The sequence below is a fragment of the Typopeltis vanoorti genome, chromosome 6 (genome assembly GCF_054136105.1).
Source record: "Typopeltis vanoorti isolate ZY-2024b chromosome 6, IOZ_Tvanoo_1.0, whole genome shotgun sequence".
Lineage (NCBI taxonomy): Eukaryota > Metazoa > Arthropoda > Arachnida > Uropygi > Thelyphonidae > Typopeltis > Typopeltis vanoorti.
Genome location: NC_143554.1, coordinates 49368146 through 49388296, shown reverse-complemented (window position 1 = coordinate 49388296; position 20151 = coordinate 49368146). Strand labels below are relative to the sequence as shown.

At 34.6% G+C, this 20151-nt stretch overlaps 1 protein-coding gene across 1 annotated transcript in view; it reads left to right on the top strand.

Annotated features, from left to right (window-relative positions):
* LOC150105440 (uncharacterized) overlaps positions 1–20151 on the top strand; it is a 763287-nt gene that overhangs the window by 212654 nt on the left and 530482 nt on the right. The window contains exon 3 of the mRNA XM_090394153.1: positions 1998–2090. Coding sequence (XP_090250279.1) covers positions 1998–2090 — 93 coding nt within the window. The remainder of the gene's footprint in view (positions 1–1997; positions 2091–20151) is intronic.

Sequence of the window (20151 nt, the reverse complement as noted above, 5' to 3'; positions counted from 1 at the left end):
TGCGCATAGAACATAGTGTTCCTGGTTCACTACGTCAGCGTTCACTCCTGTGACCTGCAAAGAAATGAAAATATGTGAAGGGAAAATATAGAATTAATTAATATTCTCACGAACACAGTTTATTGAGCATAACAGTTGAACAACCACTTAATACGTAGGGCAGCGTAGAGTAAGGATGACATTCTTAATCGTTTTACTTCGAGATTCATTTTTCAAACAGAGGGAGGGCACCTGTGGGGGTATTTAATATATGTTAAGTAACGGTTGTGAATTATAAGGTAACGAGGAGAAATTTAATTAAATAGGATTAGAGTGGCTTGTAACCCTTCATGATGCGTGCAGCGAGAAGTGAATGGCGGGCTTAATGAGTTCATTATGGAATCTGCTTGTCAGGAAATAATGGTTCGAAAAAATATTGCTGCGTATAACCCATCCGACATCTGTGAGCAAAGAAAATAAAACCTACAAGGAGGCGAGCATGGTACAGGATCGTTTTAGTTTCCGAATTTAGACATAACTAATTCACAAAACATCACTGTAGATCGCCCAAAGATGGCATTACCATCTCTTCCGTTTGCATGAACTCTGAAATTCTTTAACAAATTAGCTACATTGGTATGTCACAAAAGCGATAAGCCTGAGTACCGTTGGCTTTCTTCCCCTTGTTTTTTCTTTACAAACGCAAATAATGATATAATAGGATGTTAGATCTCTAAAAAAATCCCCCAAGTTATGCAACTGGTTCGGGTATTAGCGCTTGGATTGTCTCTCTCTCTCTCTCTTTTTTTGCTGTTGCTTTGACGACCAGAAAATATTACTTTTAAGGTCGGGACTTTCAGACGGTTGTGTAATCCATCTTGCTGACTATTTTTTATTTTTGAATGTCACAGTTTTGCTAAGAGTACGTGAGCTCTCAATGAAATGACAAAACTCGTATCTGAGTGCATTAGATAAACGCGATATTTGAAACATTAAATTTCAGAAAGATCCATTTTTAGTTACTCCTCTGTTTATCTATTAGATGCAAAAACTGTAGTTTAAAAATTGGTCAGCTTTTGCTAAGGCAGTACGATGAGTACTTTTAAAACATAATCAACAAATTACCAGATGTCGATGCATCTGAATTTGTATGTGTTGTGGGTATATGGCAACAGTTTTATAATTTGTATTGGTTGTATCGCACAACTGAGATCGTGACATATGCAGAACCTACAGTGGAGGAGGTGGGGGGGAACTACCTTAGACCTGGACCATGGATTCAATGAACCCGAGTGATGTGGGTTGGAAAGACACTGTCTACTCAGGCAGAAATACCTACTCATTTAACTCGAATTAGTTATCAATAGCATATGTTGTGCAACAAACTGCATATCGCTTTCGAATAAGACCGCTTTGCTGTTCGAATTTCTTGGTTACCATGCTTTGTGAGAAAAGATTATTCAGATGCCGGTGATTGTATCAAGGAAATGTAGATAATCAAATTTAACTAATATATTTTACCTAAGAATATTATAATAATGCTATCTCTAGCTTTCAGACTACTTTTTCATTATATTTCATGATATTAAATTTAAAACTTAGGCATTCATTTAATAAGAGCGTCATGCACTTACGATAATTATATTTATATAATTTATTTAGCAATTTTCCTAAATGGAAGAAACCTTCAGAACATGGTCCCTGTTCTCTGGAAAGAGATCGGAAGGGAGAAAGCAAATCTGACTGTATGAAAACATTGTTGTTGTTATTATTAATATTAAGTGGACTCGAATAACGATAAAATTCTTAACTTTCTTTTTCTCAGTTAAAATTGAATTAGAATGTGTGCGAATATCTTCAGAATGCTTTGAATAGTATAAAAGTGGAAAGATTTCCCTATATAAAAGTGTTTTAAAGAGAACGAATGCAATTGTACTGAAATTCGATTTCAAATTCGCATAACCAGTCTGAAACTATGTCCATATTCATCTACTTTCTTGTTTTTATTTTCTTCACAGATCAGTGTATGCAGTGGTTCAGAGCAGTCAAGAATGTTGGTGCACAGAGGCCATTGGTGTCTTAGACGACTTAGATGCTGACTGTGAAGAATGGTAAGTACTTTTAAATTTCAGTTTTACTAACATTCTAAATACAAATAAGATGTGAAACAAACAAAGAGAGTGTCCACAATCTGCACATAGATTTTTACATACGCAATATTTGTTCACATGCATGGACTCTGAATACTGTTTGTAACGTTCTGATTGTCTGTTGCGGGGTTTTGAAACCGCTGTCAGCATCTCTGAGACTAACCTTAACAATGGGTGCAATTTGTTTGCTGGTATGACACCATCGGACAAAGAAATTTCCCGCTTATTGGGGCTTGAAGTAGAAAACGTTCCCTTCTCGAGATATTATGGAACTTCTCTAGACTGTCTAAAAATAAATAAAATTAAAACAATAGCAACCATAATAATAATAAAATAAAAATGATAAAATTCCCTAGCCCGCCCAAGGTACGGATGTACGATGGTGGTCTGAAAAGTTCTCGGCCTCGACCATAAATGGCAACACTATCGGCACGATTGTTTTTTTCTAAGTTGGTACATCTCAAAGCACCCATGTGAAATTGCAAGTCATTCCCTATGTTCCCTTCTGCTGGATGTCTGTTCATGTAGCACGGAAGCAACCAACAGTTGCGGCTCTTGACGAAATACTGGCACTTGTCTTCCGGGGGCCCCAGTTATCTGCCATGGTCAAACCTTCTTACGTTGCCACTTTTTCCCGTTACTGGCAAACGTTTGCTGATTACGTACAGAGGATAAGTGTGCCCATTTATACGAGGGTGTAAATAGATGGCAGCACTATCGGCACGATTTTTTCCCCCTGAGTTGGTACATCTGTCATAAGCATCCATGTGAAATTGCAAGACATTCTATCAAGCAGTTTATTTTGTACAGCTGTCTGAAGCAAAAGTGTTGTCTATATCCCTTGAAATTGATAAAATTGAGTATTATGGTTATACAATTATTTGTAAAAGAAGGTTTAACGCCAAAAAAGAAATTCATTCGAAGTTCATAAAACTTTATGAGCACTCGTTTCTTCGTTTTCGACAATTAAGAAATGGGGTGCCGAGTTTAAACGTGGCCGTACAAGCCTTGAAGATGATCCACATCCAGGACGTCCAAAAAGTGTAATAACACCACAAATCATTGATCAAGTGCACGATATGGTATTGGATGATCGGCGAGTCAAAGTGCGTGAAATTGCTGAGACTATGGGCATTTCAAAAGAACGTGTAGGATATATTTTGCAAGAAGAATTGCAAATGAAAAAGCTTTGCGCAGGATGGGTACCGCGCTTGCTCACAGCAGATCAAAAACGCACTCGCATGAAAATATCTGATCAGTACTTGGAGCGTTTTAACAAGAAAAAAACTGATTTTGTGCGTCGATTTATTACTATGGATGAGACTTGGATTCACCATTACACACTAGAATCCAAACAGCAGTCAAAACAATGGACAGAAGCTTGTTGTTCAGCGCGAAAGAAGACAAAGTCGGTTCCATCAGCAGGAAAGGTCATGGTATCTGTGTTTTGGGATTCCAAAGGTATTTTGTGTAATAATTATCTTGAAAAGGGTAAAACAGTAAACGGGAAATATTTATCCGATCTTTTAACTAGGCTAGATGAAAAAATTCGTGAGAAAAGACTCGGTTTGCAGAATAAAAAAAATCATCTTTCATCAGGACAATGCACCTGCTCACAAAGGTGTTTTGGCAATGGGAAAATTAAGGGATCTGCACTATGAATTTTTGGGGCATCCACCCTATTCCCCAGATTTGTCTCCCTCTGACTTCTGGCTCTTCCCAAAAACTAAAACTCTTCTTCGCTGGGCAGCGTTTTTCTTCGAATCAAGAGGTGATTTCAGCTGTAGATGGGTATTTTGCAGATCTTACTTGCGGGATAATGGTGTGGAGCATCGCTGGAATAAATGTATTAGTCTTAAAGGAGATTATGTTGAAAAATAAAAATAATTTCGAAATTATAAATTCGTTTTTTCATTGTTAGGCTGAGAACGTTTCAGACAATCCTCGTAGTATAGGTTTTACAACCTTTCGTGGGTGAAGTAATATAAGAAAATGGCCATCTCACCTCATAACTTTACTTTAATGGATTTTTTTTTTTTTACCATTGTGTTACTAAATGGCCTTTGTTCTCTAATGCCTTCATTGTCTCACCAACTCAGTGACTTTTACTAACAGGTAGTGTCCAGCTTTCACACGAATTCATGACTTGAAAATATGACGAAATCCTCTTCTCAGGAAGCGAAATTAAACGTAGGTAACACATAAAATATTTTCTAAGCATTTTAGGGATGTATAGGTGGATTTCAGTTTCTGTGCCTCTACAAGGAATTAGAAAAATGATACTTGCTTTTTAGTTGCAAAGTTCTGAGTTCGATATCTGTCTAGGATGTAGAAACATTTAAAAGGATTTTTCACGTAAAGAGAACTTTGGTTTTTGAAAGCTTTGATGTTTTTACGGTAGCAAAAATCATTTTAGCTAGAGAACATACGCACATATTGTACGTAATATGATGTCTATATTTGCTTCAGCAGTCATTCTAACTATTCCGGAAGTTGGATGGTGTGAACGTTTTCTCTTCCTACTGTAATTGACTCACCCAGAAAACATATTTGGCAGCCATAATATAGTATAGTCTCGTCGGCCTAATTTCCTCGGTGTGTGGCTCTCTAAACAATAGTTTCTTCGGAATTAAAAAAAAAAAATCATCTTTCAACAATGCGACCTTTAAAAGTGAGGAATAATCATTTACGATGCTATGTCATTTATCAAATGATATTTTATCATGGACCCTGTTCGATTCCAAGTAATTTAATGGATTTTTTTATTATTAAAAACTTTAGATATTATTTAATGTACCACACAATTTTTGAATAATTTTAGAACGTAATCATGAATACTTCCTTTTGTTATACCGAATTATATTTAAAACTATCTGCATTTCTGTTGGAAATAATATGTTGAAACTTGGCTAATGTGTCATGGCATGCAGAATGACATAAAATGTACCTATACGTGGAAAAAAAAGTAGTGCTAGCACCGATGATTGAGCAGTTCATTTTTCGATCAATACCACTTTTCGATTTGGTTGCTGTTGTTCAGCACATGTTCACTTCTCGTAAGAGCATTTTCATTCTAAGAGCTTGTCATACGAGAAAAAATAGTTAACACATGGCGTATGATGTTAATATTCAAGGGTTTACGTTGACGTTCATGTATCGCTATCGCCAAAAGTTATAGGTTGGAATCGTTATGAAGGAACTTTGTTATTGGATTTTTGAATAGTAACGATTGCCATCCCGATTGTTGACCAACAGAGTAGATAAAAGAACCACGGCTAATAATGATGGTGGCCTTAGCTGTATCTCGTGCTGATCGTATAGGTGTTTCATGTTGGAAACGAACGAATTTAGCAGTATATTTCGCATGGAAATTCACACTGCTGGAAAAAAAAAAAAAAGATCACGGTCGTTAACCTCGTAGTGCCGAAACACACACACACACACACACACACACACACACACACACACACACACACACACACACACACACACACACACACACACACACACAGAGAGAGAGAGAGAGAAAGGAGCATTTTTGTTATACGAATGATAACGCAAAAATCGAAATATCCCGAACCTAGTATTAAAGCTTAACTCATTCATAGCTAATCCAGAACACGGAGAAAGAAAGGAAAGGAGAAAAGTACTTGATATTATCACTACTGAGTATTATCTCGAAGTTGTTCAAGGATTCTGGTGCTTCGACTATCCAATGGCACCACTCCTCTTGTCTGCCTTGGTTGAATAGGCTTTCTATTTGCTGATTTTTTAAAACATTTTAATTCCTTAGAGTTTGATATCGTGTTCCGAACGTCAAATTGCGAATGATCCTCCTTGCAGTTTTTTTTTTCTTAATTTTATTTTTTATGTTGCCCCCACCCATGAAAAGTTATTTGTAAACCTGTAATACATTTTTTGTTCCATGACTAAAGACAATCTCAGAATCCATGTCCACGGCAGAATTCTCGCAGTACAACTTCAGTATTGGTTAACGCTTGTTAAATGAGAAGTATTTTGCCCCTGTTTCTGTATTTGCTTCTTTATAAGCATTCTATGCGTGACTTTTGATTCATAACTCCCCCCCCCCCTTCTTTCTCTGTATATCGTATCTATCATATTTCGTTGTTTCGATAGTTTCATTATATTAACTTTGCGCGCGCACACACACACACACACATATACTGTATATATATATGCCCTGAATTCGCAACGCAACACGCCAAAGTTCGTAATGCATTATTAATAATACTTAACTTTATCATCTATGTTTCTTCTAGTGATACCAACATTGAAATTTAACCTACATTGTTGATTAGCAATTTTTACAAACTGTGCTAAATTTATTTCATGAAAAATTGTTACGGTATTTTTCTGCAGACTAATATGACATCACACAAACCACGCTCCATGAATTGTTTGCAATTTAGAACTATGTTTACCTACACATACATATTCACAACTATCTCTAGATTCTCATTTCTACAGTCAATGTTTTCTCCCCTCTCTGGTCAGATCTTTTTGCACACCGAAAACGTGCTTGTGTGAACGATCATTCACACAAGTAAATTAGTTGCACTTGGACGAAGAAGCGACAGTTACACGGAATGAATAAACAATGTGAAACTACTTAGCTCATTCTTTCAGTGTAGCTTTGTATAGATTCTCACATCATGAGAGAGAGAGAGATGATTCTTTCAGATAAACTAAAACAAGTTCTTGCTGCTACATTTTACCGGCTATTTTAATTTTTATTTCACTTTATACCACATCTCGCTAACTGAAACACATAACACTTCTTTCCTCTTTCTCTCATTCTGGGTTGAAATGACATAAAAGATTTGTGAACATAAATATTAATAATAGATAGCGAAGAACACAGTATCACTCATACCGTAATTTACTAAGTCTGTATGAATTTTACAAATTGTAAACCAGTTGAAACGCTTCCCATCTATCTACCACCACATACTCTCTCACTGTCGGCAGTGCGACGCAGTGGGCTTGAACTATACGGAAATTCATTTCATCCTTTTTTACATAAACAAGAGAACGCAATCTTTTGCGAACGAATTTTCATATCAGAATTGCTAATATGCTTTTCATACTGGTTTCTATTTCTATTGTTATTTTATACATACCGCTTTTTTTTTTCTAAAAACAAAAGCAGAGATAACTTGAATATTTTTTATTTTAAAAATTACGCATAATTAACTACATTGAATAAAGCGAAATCAATAATTCATGCGGTGTCGTTGTTATATGCACAGTGGATTTCTGTGTATCGTATTTTTATATTAATGGTTAATATAATCAGTGTATTTAGTTAATTCATTTAATCAAATCTATAAAATGTATTTAATTAATTTCATCGAATGCACGTAATTACATAATTTATTAAGTACTGCAGTTAATGTTCAAGCTAAATTGACCACATCACAAGCAAGATACACAGTTCTTTTGCATGTTAAGGTAAATATATATATGATGTAGGATCTGATTATTACTTCGCGGCAGTTAAACTTAAATTGATCTGTATCGCAATAACAAAATTAAAACGAAGGATAATGGTGATATGATACTTCTTAGTTAAAATGATTGAAATAAAGAAATTTTTTCTGTTACGATAATGATTCAGTTTCAAAATTTAGAGAATGTAAAACTATATAGTGGGGAAGAAGAAGAAGAAAGTCTCAAAGACATGAGAAAAGGGATTGAAAAATTTTAGGCTGGTGTATAACGAGGTTCCAGGTAATGAGATTTGGAAACTAATAGAAGAAAACTGTTTGGAAATGCTGCATCTCAGAAAATGAAATAATTTCTTCAGAGAAATTATATAAAGATGAGTTAGCCAAAAGATCGGCAAGAGATAAGAGAAATTGCGTGCAGTATGACAGAAGTCGAAGGTTGCAGAGTTAGGCCACGTCGAAAAATTGTATGAGAAAAATATGCTCTGAAAGAAAAGACAAGGGAATGTAACGAGCGGTAAAAATGATATGCTGCTAATTGAAGAATGTCACTTAATGAAATGAAAGATGGAAAGAGCACTTTGATCATAATTATATGTGTTTTCCCTCATCTCAATGATTGATGGATTAGCAGTGGTACTGGCAATTATTATACAACGTGATGGTTTCTCGTTGCTTTCCTTGTCCAGTAGTATCTTCTGTCGGTAGATATGTGCGTTCATGAGGATATGTTTACCTGTCTTGAGGGACGAAAAACCATTTACCGTCGTATGAGACCGGATAACTGACTTTTTGATTGAAAAGCCTTGATTTTTCTTTTTCTTTTCTTTTTTTTTTTTGGAAAATTTTGTTCAGTAGTATAATTAAAAATGAAATAAACAGCACATTAAGTATGAGCAAATTGGATTGAAAATAGGTGGAAGTAACGCATATCAGTAATGCATTTTTGTATACCTTTGAACCTTCTTGTACCTAAACTTGATAGATTTTTCCATAAATGTTTAATGTTGGAAAGTGGTATTATGGATAATTATTTAGAATTTGTAGAATTCCTGATAAATATGTAAGAATATTAAAATATGTATATAAAAACGGTTGTGTTGCACAGAAAATAACATCTAAATTATTTGATAAAGAGGACTGGTGTGAGGCAGTTTGCAATATGTAAACGACTTTTTGCTGTAGTTATTGAAGTGATTATGAAAAAAAAAAAAGTTAAATAAGTTACACGAGGAGAGGAATAAAATGGAATCACATCACAGTTGGAGATTTGGTTATGCTGATGACAGTTTTATTATAAGCAGAACACGATGTGATATACAAGCCAACATCAGAAGCATATGGTATATGACAGGGGTGTTCAACCCATCGATCGCGGGGCGATTTTTGGTCGATCTCTTATGTATTCCTCCTTACAAATTTAATTAAAACTGAAAACATAATATTTTATTTATCATTATTTTTAATTCGCTTTAAGTGTATTGCTATTGTTTATTTATTTTTCGTTAAAATTGTCAAATCAGTAATTTTCTTATAAGTCCGGATAAATGAATTAATTTGGATCAGTGGAAGTCAAACAGCGAGCCGAGTGAATACGATTATATAAGCAAAGTGTAAAAACTCGATTGTAGCTTAAATATTAAATATTCCAAAGCACATTATATCGATTTTTTACTTAGGTTAAGTCCCACGTGAATATTGTAAAAAAATAAACTCTGTTTGTCTCGGTATAGTTTGTATTAGATGTTTTTGTAAAGAACTCTTTTGAAGCTAACTGTATATACTGCTTTAATAAGAATATGTTAGAGTGTTAAAGACAAAGGCAATGTTTTTGTCGCCGAAGCTGTACATGGCGGCATTCGAAAGATTGTTATTGAAACTTGTATGTATGAGAGGCTTGCAGGCTCTAAATGTAAACATCTCCGAAGTCAGTCAGAAAGAGTTCAAATAACTTTCCGATGGCCGGCAACTTACAATCAAAAGAAAGCGGAGGAGAACAAAAGGCGTGCCGAACTTGAAACTTAAGATGAAAGACTCATACCGATTCTTTGGGGATTGCCAAACTTCGTGCGAGGTCTCAAGGAGGCCTAATAGAAAGGGACTGAAGCAAGCAGAAGGTCCCGGTTCCAGAATTGCTGGCAGAGAGGAGGCCGCCCGTTCCAGAGTCGCCGTCAGAGAGACTGTCCGGATCCACATTGCTTGAGGGAGTGTCCTTCTTCCAGAAAGGAGCTTCTCGGTTCGAGACGTCGCTAGAGAGAGACTACTAGGCCGCAGACAAGGTTTCAAATCGAAAGGAAGAGTTCCCATTGCCGGAGAAAAGTTTCCAGGCCAGGTTATTGTCAGACATTCACCAGTGTGTTGCATTTTCATTACAATTTGATGAATCAAACGACTTCACTGATACTGCTCAATTAATGGTATTTATTCGCATGGTATTTCAAGATTATTCAAGTAAAGAAGAACTTTTGAAAATTATACCATTATTGGGAAGTACTAGGGGGAGAAGATATTCTTTCGGCATTTGATGAATTTGTGAAACAACACAAACTTCCGCTTTTTTAAACTTGTGTCTATTACTACTGTGGTGCTCCTGCAATGATAGGTAATAAATCAGGCTTCATTTCATTATGTAAAAACGATGACAAATATCCACTTTTTTAACGTATCACTGTATTATTCACCAACAAGTACTGTGTAGTAAAAGATTAAACACAAAAGATGTTTTGGATATTACATTTAAAACTGTAAATTCTGTTCGAGGAAAAGCCCTGCAACGGCGGTTATTTAAATTACAGGCATATGATGATAGGGAACTTCTGTTGTACAATAATGTTCGCTGGTTCAGCAGAAGTCAATTTTTAGAAAGATTTCTTGTATTAATTAACGATGTAAAATTTTTTCTTGATGAAAACGGAGATATTTATCCAGAATTGAGTGATAAAAGATGGTTGTTGCACTCATCATTTTTAGTAAATTTCTGCACTAAATTAAGCAATTTAGAGTTACAAGGTGGAGATAAAAATTTAATTGACATGTTAAGTTCAATAAAAACTTTCCAACAATACTTACTTTTATTAAAGAAAAATATAAATGACCGCGAATTTAGACATCTCCCATATTTATTACATATTTATGAACAAAATCCAGAAATGCTTCGTTGTGATTTAAAAGAATTTACTCGTGAAATAGAATTAGTTGAGGAAGAAATAAATTCAATACTTAAAGATTTTAATAAAAGTGAAATGATTGTATCTTTTATCAATATTCCATTTCAAGAAAACTTGAACATCACAAAAATTTCATATAAAATTAGTTGGCTGTTTGATATAAACCAAGCTGAAGTAGAACTTCAGATAATAAACATTCAGAATAGTTTAAATTTAAAATCAATAAACAATGAAGTCATTTCGAAGTATGCATATGAAAAATTCCCAATATTAATTGATATTGCGCAAAAAATTCTGTCGTGTTTCGGATTGACATACTTGTCAGAATCCGCTTTTTCAAATATGACCGTCATAAAAAATCAATTAAGAAACCAAATTACAAATGATCATTTGGATGATTGTCTGCGATTGGCCACTTCTTCATATCAACTTGACTATGAAAATATTGCGAGGTCCAAACAATGCTAAATTTCACATTAACTTTTTTTTTTTTTTTTTTTAATCAACCAGCATTTCCTGTAACCTGTGAGTTTGTAATCAATCTTGTTTTTTCTAACTTTAGTTTTCCAAAATAGAGAAATAAATATTTTATTCCAATATATATATATATATATATATATATATATATATATATATATATATATATATATTTGTTGTATTAAAATAATTAAAAGTGATAAATACATTTTTAAATACACAAATAAATATTTAGTTGTTTATTTGTGCGTAATCAGATATCAGGTTGGGGGAACGTGATCTATATAAGAGAGTAGATCGCCGAATAACTTTTTATAGAAAAGTAGCTCGCGTAGTAACAAAGGTTGAACACCACTGGTATATGATAACTGAAAAAGTTAGACTTAAAGGTTCTTAATTCGAATAGCAGATTCCAGAAAGAAATTAAAATTGATCCACATACAGTAGAAGTATCAATCATGATTACGAAAAGCAGTTATGCTTTACGTAATCTTGATTGAATGATATATGGAAATGATGAGAATGGACAGAGGAGAAATTCCAAGGGTAGTTTTGACTTGAATCTCGGAAAGAAAAAGGAAAAAAAAATAACCAAGAAGTCATAACTAACTTGGCGAAGAGCAGGTTGGAAAAGCTGCAGTTTGCAAAACACAACTCGAGAAGATGGATCTCGGCCTTATGTGCCTCTGGCATGATAAAAATAGGTGGGTTGGTAAGAACTTTAATGTTAGAAATGGGAATTTCTTTTATTTTGTGGTAATAGAAATTTAAGTTTCCAACTGGGGTGACACATGAAGATTTTTTATGAGTGTTCGACGGCTAAAGTTATAAATTTAATAATTATAAAAACCAACTGTAAAATATATAAAATTCACTTAGGACAATGAATGACACTGCTGCATGTCAGTGCGTTGACATGCAGTAGTGTTTTTGCATAAGTCTCAGCTCCACCTTTTCTCAGTCCAAGGACGATGTAGCACTAAAAAAGACCTGGGGTCAAACTTCGTTTAGGACGAGGTTTGAAATCCTTATTAAGGCATTTCACAGGAAGGTGAGTTAGCCGGTGTCATACAAAAGTGACAGCGCTTTTCATCCTGGCACTTGGGTTTTTCATACCACAAAACGGGTATAGCAGCAGAACACAGTTAATAATCATAATATAGCGGCCTCGTAAAGCTTTAATTACAACCATAATTAATTAGAAGAAACACACGTATAAACCACAGTGAAAATTATTTAATTGTAAATATTTCATCCTAAGTATCTTAGGACATCATCAGTACAGTATTTAAGCAAAAATTAGGAATAACATACAGTTAGGGCGCATGATTACAATAGAATCTCATGAAAAACGTGCATAACGTGCTAAAGTAGTACAAAAAAAAAAAAAGTTAATTATTTAACACAGTTTTGTATGATAATTTCCCATACTTTAGGAATAGTAAGAACGTTGTTGCGGTTTAGGTTTGGTCTGTGTAGTAGGGCTTCAGAACTTTCTTTGTATAAACGTTCATGTTTAAATAAAGATCTATGTAAAAGTTTAGCCTTTTCCCAATGGATCCTATGGTTTGGATTTTCAATTCCGTGTTGAGAGAGGCCAGATTTCTGCGGTTTAAGAAGACGAATGTGGTCTTGATGTTCCGAGATGCGTTTCTGAACAGACCTACCTGTCTGTCCTAAATAATTTTCACTGTGGTTTATACGTGTGTTTCTTCTAATTATGAACGTACCACAGGTTTCGTTATTTTAAAAACAACCATAATTACAATTGCTTTTTACAACCAATACATGTTTCATAAAGTAGGAAAAAAAACTTTTTTTTTCTGATAACTTATTAACTACGAAACTTTTAAAATTTTATTATATTCGACCATGTTGAAAAAAAATGCTAGAAAGGAACTATATTTGCATATTGTAATGAATTAAGTTACCTCTTAGTTTGCCTTTCATTGAATTCTTTGCAAGCTGAATGAAATTATTAGGCTATTTTTTTTTAAGATATCCTTCCTTTTTATGATTTATTTGCGATGGTAAGTTTGTCAGGTTTGTCTACAAAGATATTAAGTTCTCCTTAATTAGATTTTACACAAAAGTGGTGATTGCACAGTTTTGTTATTTTTAAAAACGATAAATTGTGAAATTTTCATGAATATGAGAAGAACAGAGTGCTGTATGCTAATTAAAATATAGGAATATAAGTTAAATTCTCAATGCATTAAACATGAAAATTATACAAAAAGTTACTTAATGTTGGCCTATTTTTCTTCTAATACGGAGTTATGATTCTGTGTAATTTGTGGACGAAATCCGATTGAAATTCATGTAAAACGAACTTCCTCATAACATTTTATTAGATTTCGAAATCGTTCACTTCTAGATCAAGAAATTTCATGTGATTTTCAAAACTGCTATCTTTGATTTACTTTTCCAAAATGTGGTATGTTTTCTGAACCTTATAAATTTTACAAGCACCCCGTTCTGGACGATTGCTAGACGGCATCGTATAACTTCGGCAAAATTAGAAGCGGAATCAAGTAAAGTGATCGATCCGATTCGCCGAGTGATTTCATATTCTTTACGGTTACGAGGTTTGAAGATGTAACTGTCACCACTGCGAGATGTCATACTTCGTTCTCCTCTGAATATTTTGCCCACCGAAATCCTCGAGGTAATTTAGTTTCTCGCAGTTCTGTAGTCGATAGGTATTCGTCCGTTGTCATCTCGTTCCTCTCCGCCTACCCTCTCGGTGTATTATACATATGAGACATTAAGGAGAGAAAGGAGGAAAGTGTGTCCGAATTTGTCTCCATCAATACTTTATGATGTTAAACCAGTAGCTAGGCAGGAAAAATGAGCAAGCCATACGTTTTATGCAGTAACAAATAAATAACACATGTAGACAAGATGGTAGAAATTCGTGTGACGCTAGTCGGTTTAACAGTCGTCCAATCAAACGTTTCAGCTTCAGATGTAAAAGTGATTTAAATCATAATATAATATCTAATTATAACGATCAGTGGCGTAACTGGTATGATAACTTCCCGGGGAAAAGCGAGGTAAGCCTCACCATCTGAATTGTCACTATGTAAGCAAAGTGTGATGCTATTTGGCTTTTCTGCGCTTCATTGATTCAGCTCAAATTTTCTCATCTCCGGATGTTCGGGTACGGTTGTGCTATTTGAGACGCATAATACTTTATTATATTTTGAAATTACTCATTTTCGCATTTCGTTTACTCCGAGGTAAAACCTTGTGGCTAACGTATTTTGTTTATTTTTGGGGTGGGGATTTCAGAGGAAAAATTCTATTACATCCGTATGCTACCAGCCAGTTCCACACCGGGTTACAAAGCTTTAATTCCTTTATTCCTCTGTGGAATTTGAGTCCTCTCTTTCTAACTAATAATCACGCGTCGATTCTACCAAGCGCTTTAGCTGAGTTTTTGATTCGAATCTGTCCACTCAACCTTACATAGGTTTACAGCGAGTGAAAAGAATTGTAAAAATTATATTGTCTTTGACTGTATATCACACTGACAGGTTCACGCGTGGGTGTATGTATAAGAGAGAGAGAGGTTTTGCGAAATCACATTTTTAACAAAGTTAGATGACATATTTAATTAAATATGGTAAACACCGAAACCTTTAGAAATATTGCGCATTGCGTAGAGTACTGTAGCGAATAATTAATGGGGTTTGTTGTGACATATTCATGTGAAATATATTATCTCTCTTGTGCTTTTTTTTGTTCAGTTTTTCTTCTGTTAAGAATTAAAAAAAAACCGGTTTAGATAATATATTATCGGTTGTACATTAATTCTTAACACCTGAAGAAATTCATTTTTATCTTTCATTTCCATTTTATTTCCATTTTGTATTTGTATGATATTTGCGCTAATAAGAAGTCTGGACTGCCTAACTTTATTTTTTCTTCCGAACTTATTGCCGGTTTCCAGCCTTCAGCCACAATACACATCATTTATCTGTGACTGCTTCTTGCTAAATTCATTGTTGATGCAATTATTGTCTTGTAAACTCCGAATTTTAGTTGACATTTCACTGTTTACTGAAAAAAGTGAAAAAATTTTTTTTGGAGAGCGAAAAATCTATCCGCTCTCCAACCAGTAGGCTGTGGATTCGAATTTCACTGCTGAAGCATGAATGTTGTTGAAAGGCTTTAGGTAGTAGAAGTTTTATTCAACTGTTGAACTTATCGGTGGTCATAAGTGGCCTGAAAAAGGTCTGTGTATCTTCAGGGTATGGTTTCCGAATGATTTAACCTGTAGCCCGCCTGCGATACTAAAGTGTATCATCACTTGCAACCGTTTGTTTGTAGGATTAAAAAAATCACCTTGAAGAAGAAGAAAGAATGGATATTTCATCTGGTCTGCATGCTGATTACTGTTTTGTGTTTAGTCACGTATAAGTGTGGTTAATTATAATGCTAGCCATTATGATTCAGAAGGTAGAGAAAGTATAAGCTTAATGAATAGCTGCTTTTAACGTTTTTATCAGACAAAAATCATTAAAAAACATTATTCTGACTAACTTTCGTTCAACTTCATTAGTTGGGAAACTAATATTTTGTGTATTTTTGATGATCCCGTTTATTTGAAATAATAGATCAGACTAGCATTTCGAGTACTGATAACGATTTTCTGTTAGCGGTATTTTTAAAATAAACGTCGGAACTTCACGAACTTGAGCAGTTACTACGATTATTTGTGTCTGTGATTGATGTGTGTCTGTTTTAGTATATTATATTCATTTTTTATTACTTTACATATCTGGCCGGATGGATATGTTTTTTTTCCAAAGGTTAAAAAACCTTCAAAATCATAATAACAGTGCATGAGTTTATCCTTTCTGAGTTGGGTTGTGATAGATCAGCTAATGCTTCTAGTTGTTGAATATAATAATTATAAGGTAAATTTAATGGCCAGCGATGATGAGATAATTTACTTCTGCCAGTTAAAAAAAAAAACGAGTTGATTGAATGATGGTAACTACAAGTGAAAGATCATCTAGATCGTAAATTACGCTCTTATAGTGATTAAATAAGAAATTTAAAAGCTCCTGGAGAGAGAGAAAAAAAAAGAAAGTGTTTCTGTTTTCATCATAAGTTTGGAAAGATTTCGGCTGATCGATATATTTTTTTCTGATGACACCTCCCCTCCTATATTCTTCAGTTATTTTTTCATAGAGCATTGATCCATACTGTGACATTGCTTGTGCTTTTGTCTTCTCCCAGGCTTTATACCTTCTGAACTGTGTTATGGATTTTGCGGAAATGTCCATCTTTCTCACATACATCATCTCAGTCTGTTGGACTTCATGTTGGATCCTTACAGTTATAGTGCTTTATATAAGATTGAATTATCTCTTGTTCCTCGTTGTTTTTCTGCAGTTATATGTTTACCTATACTGGATTTCATTTTAAAACTGTTACATTCTCCTCTTCTTCTGTTATGTACTCGAGTTTTACTGTCATTTTTATGATGACCTAACAGTTCATTTACATCATTTATACAAATATTCGAACCACTGGTAGGCGTCCAAAAATATAGCTCTGGGTTCTGTGGTTGGACTCTACTGGATCACCTCCAGTGAATCAAACTCTCGTCCTTTGAATTTCGTTTCCAATTAGGGAAGCAAAATATCCGTTGATTCAGAGGTTTCATGACACCGCGATAGTATTAACCACTAACCGTTTGGTCCTCTTGAAGAAAAATTCCTTATGAACAATTCCATGAATATCGAAGAAAACACTCAGCATTGTTTTGACTCGAAATTTCTGCTGTCGAATTTTTTGTTGCTTTGGAGATGCCGGGGATCACCATTCTGTGCATTGCCGTTTTGTTTCCGGGTTATATTGGATGCTTTTCATTCATCACCACTTGCGATTCTCTCTCTTTAAACTGGTAGGTGCGATTTTGGTCAGCATTCAGACGCTCTCGCAACGCGCATGTGCTCGTTGCGAAGAGCGCACCCTAGCAGTTAAATTGGCATAATACTTTGCCCAATTCTATTTAGACTACATCTGAGAGAAAAAAAAAAAAGAAAAAGTCTGTACATATGTCCCTTTATATTATTATTATCAATATCACGGCGTATTTGTGGATGTCTCATAGTCGCTGAACTGAAATGTGGAAGTAAGGAATCTGATTCTTTTGTTAAATTCTTCATCGTCATGAATGCGATCATGCTCGGTTTTCCTATGTTGATATGATCCCTATCTTTTGAGTTCCGTAATGATGTAACTGAACATGTAAATATCTGTTCATGTGAATTGATTTTCTCTATGCTGTCATTTTTAACTTCTCCGAAGACAGAAAAACCAGACTTCCAGAAAAGAAATGAACCATTGTCTCCAACTCTCCTGTAAACTCGACATTTGGATCGTTTTTTATTATTATTATTATTATTTTTAAGGTCGTTCTCACCCACGAAAGGTTAATTTGCAAACCTATAATACATTTGCACACGTGGGTGGGCTAAGGATTTTTTTTAATCAATTATTTTTTATATTGTCCTGGAACCTTTCTCTAGAGACTAAACATGGAACTTTTTAAGCCACTTCAGGCCTCCAATAAACAGGGCGGTGGTCTCACATCGGGCGATGAAATTTATTGTTTGTTGGTCAAATGATTTAAAAATTCTTGGAGGATGCCTTGACCATAACTCTATACCATAATTCTATATAAATAAACATTATCTGGCTCTTCCAGAATTTAATGGGATGGGTTGTAATTTCTGTATATTTTTTTTTCTCCCTCGAATGTCCATAAGGTATTAGCGAGCACCATGTTGAGAGATTGAGGTTCCCATTATCAGGACTGAATTTTGTTTGCAGACAGTGTTTCTGTATAGTAATTAACCCGAATGTATGCATTGCTTTATGAGTAACAATTTATTGTGCATATGCGTAAGGATTACGCTGTTGTTTCATAAAGTGAGCCAAATTACATTTCATATTGATACAATTGTTGTTGCATTTCTTTGTGGTGATATGGTCAATTACATTTTAGGCTCTTCCAGCTGGACAATCCATCTGTACTGACGAGTCTTTTCTCTCCCTCGTTGTATATATCATTAGATATCCTATGCAAATAATTTCGGTTCCAGTTTGAAAGAAATTTTAACGGGATATATTTCTATTCTCGCAGAAATGCGAGTTATATGTTTTCATACAAACTCCGCAGGGTTTATTTTTTCCAAAAGGAAACTCCTGTTGTTCTCGCCCAAAAACAGAAAAACCGACCAAAGAGCATGTTAGTAGACATGATACACCCCACTGCGGACTTAGTTGTCTCCGCCTAATATAAAAATGACAAGAAATCTCAGAAATATCATGGTATCAGGATATAATATTCTGTTAAACGCATCCACCAAAAACATGATAAAATTGGTCTTTTATTAGCAGATTTTCTTCTTTAAGTACACGAACTTTTTTCTTTGAAACTGTATTGTTCTGTCTTAATACAGATATTCTTCTCTTTGATTGCTTGAAAGCCGATGATGACTTTTGAAAACATTTTCAACAAACACAAAAAGTTGTTCCAGTTGAATGTCTATGCTTGTCCCTATAAAGAAGGGCGTTATAATCATTTGACTTCTGTCATTGTTGTGGCATTTAATCAGTATGAAAATAACTTTATCCAGGCTTTTTTAATATTTGCCCCGGCTAAACTATGACTCCTCATTATAGAAGTTACAAACTTGCAATTTAAGAGAATTTTTGATTTTCTTGAACTGTTTCAAAATGAATGCATGTAAAAATATAGATTTTTAAGAGTGTTTTCGCTGGTTAGCCTGGTGATTTTTTTAAACTCAAGGATCTATACAAGTTCGTTCAGGACAGACTTATAGAAACCAATGATTTTATTAACAGAATTATCGAGGCAAGTTTTTGAACTCTTTCCATTCATATGCGTATTGTGTATGGTACAATGTTGATGAAATGATAAAGAAAATAAAAAGATGCAGCATTCCATTTGGGATGAGAGGAAAAAAAAAACATCTCTCTCTCTCTCTCTCTCTCTCTCTCTCTCTCTCAGAACCAAATAAATTACCTCATACGCAGTTTAGGAAGAACAGCACGTCGATCTGAAGTACAACAAAGATATATGGAAAAATGGATGAAATCGCGGAATAAAAAAATATGACCCTAAAAAGAGACGTTTATTACGTGTAAAGTAATGAAGATGAAAGAAAATATGTAAGACTTAAGGAAGAAAAGACCTATTATATGAAGAGATGTTGATTGTTGTCACTTCATATAACAGCAGCTATTTCTTTCTTTCATTTCAACACTTTTTCGTTGTCATTAACCGAGAGCTTTATTAGCACTTCACTGAATCTGTTGTGGGCCTTTCTGCTTGCTTTGAACAAAATTTATAAAATGAGAGAAATGCTGCAAGTTCATGTTAAGTGACGACTCTGTCGGCCTGCACATGTTCATTCTGAACACACACCTCAAGCATTTCCCTCAGAATTTATAAGCAATCTCACTCATACAATAGGTAGTTTCAACATAATCGCGTCAATGTTGATTCAGGAAGTCCGTCGGCTTCTTCCTTTTCAAAAACCCGATTGAGGGATATCAGCGTTATTCAATACCCAATGTCAGTTGAATTTATTCTACAACATTAACTTCCTTTCTTTCTCGATTTCAACTTAATCTAAACGTAGGGCTCAACAGTCATTCAGATCTCCCCCACCCCACCCCATAAAACTAGAACACTTGACAGCCTTAAGGAATCAGAATGCCATTTCTGGTGTCATATTTATTGCTTTGCTTTGAAAATGCTTGCGAAAAAGTTCACAATTAGGGGTTGTGGCACAGAATCCTCGGTTTCTTTTTCGTCTGATATGGGAAAGCTTTGATGCTCGCCTCAAAGTTGTTTGATAA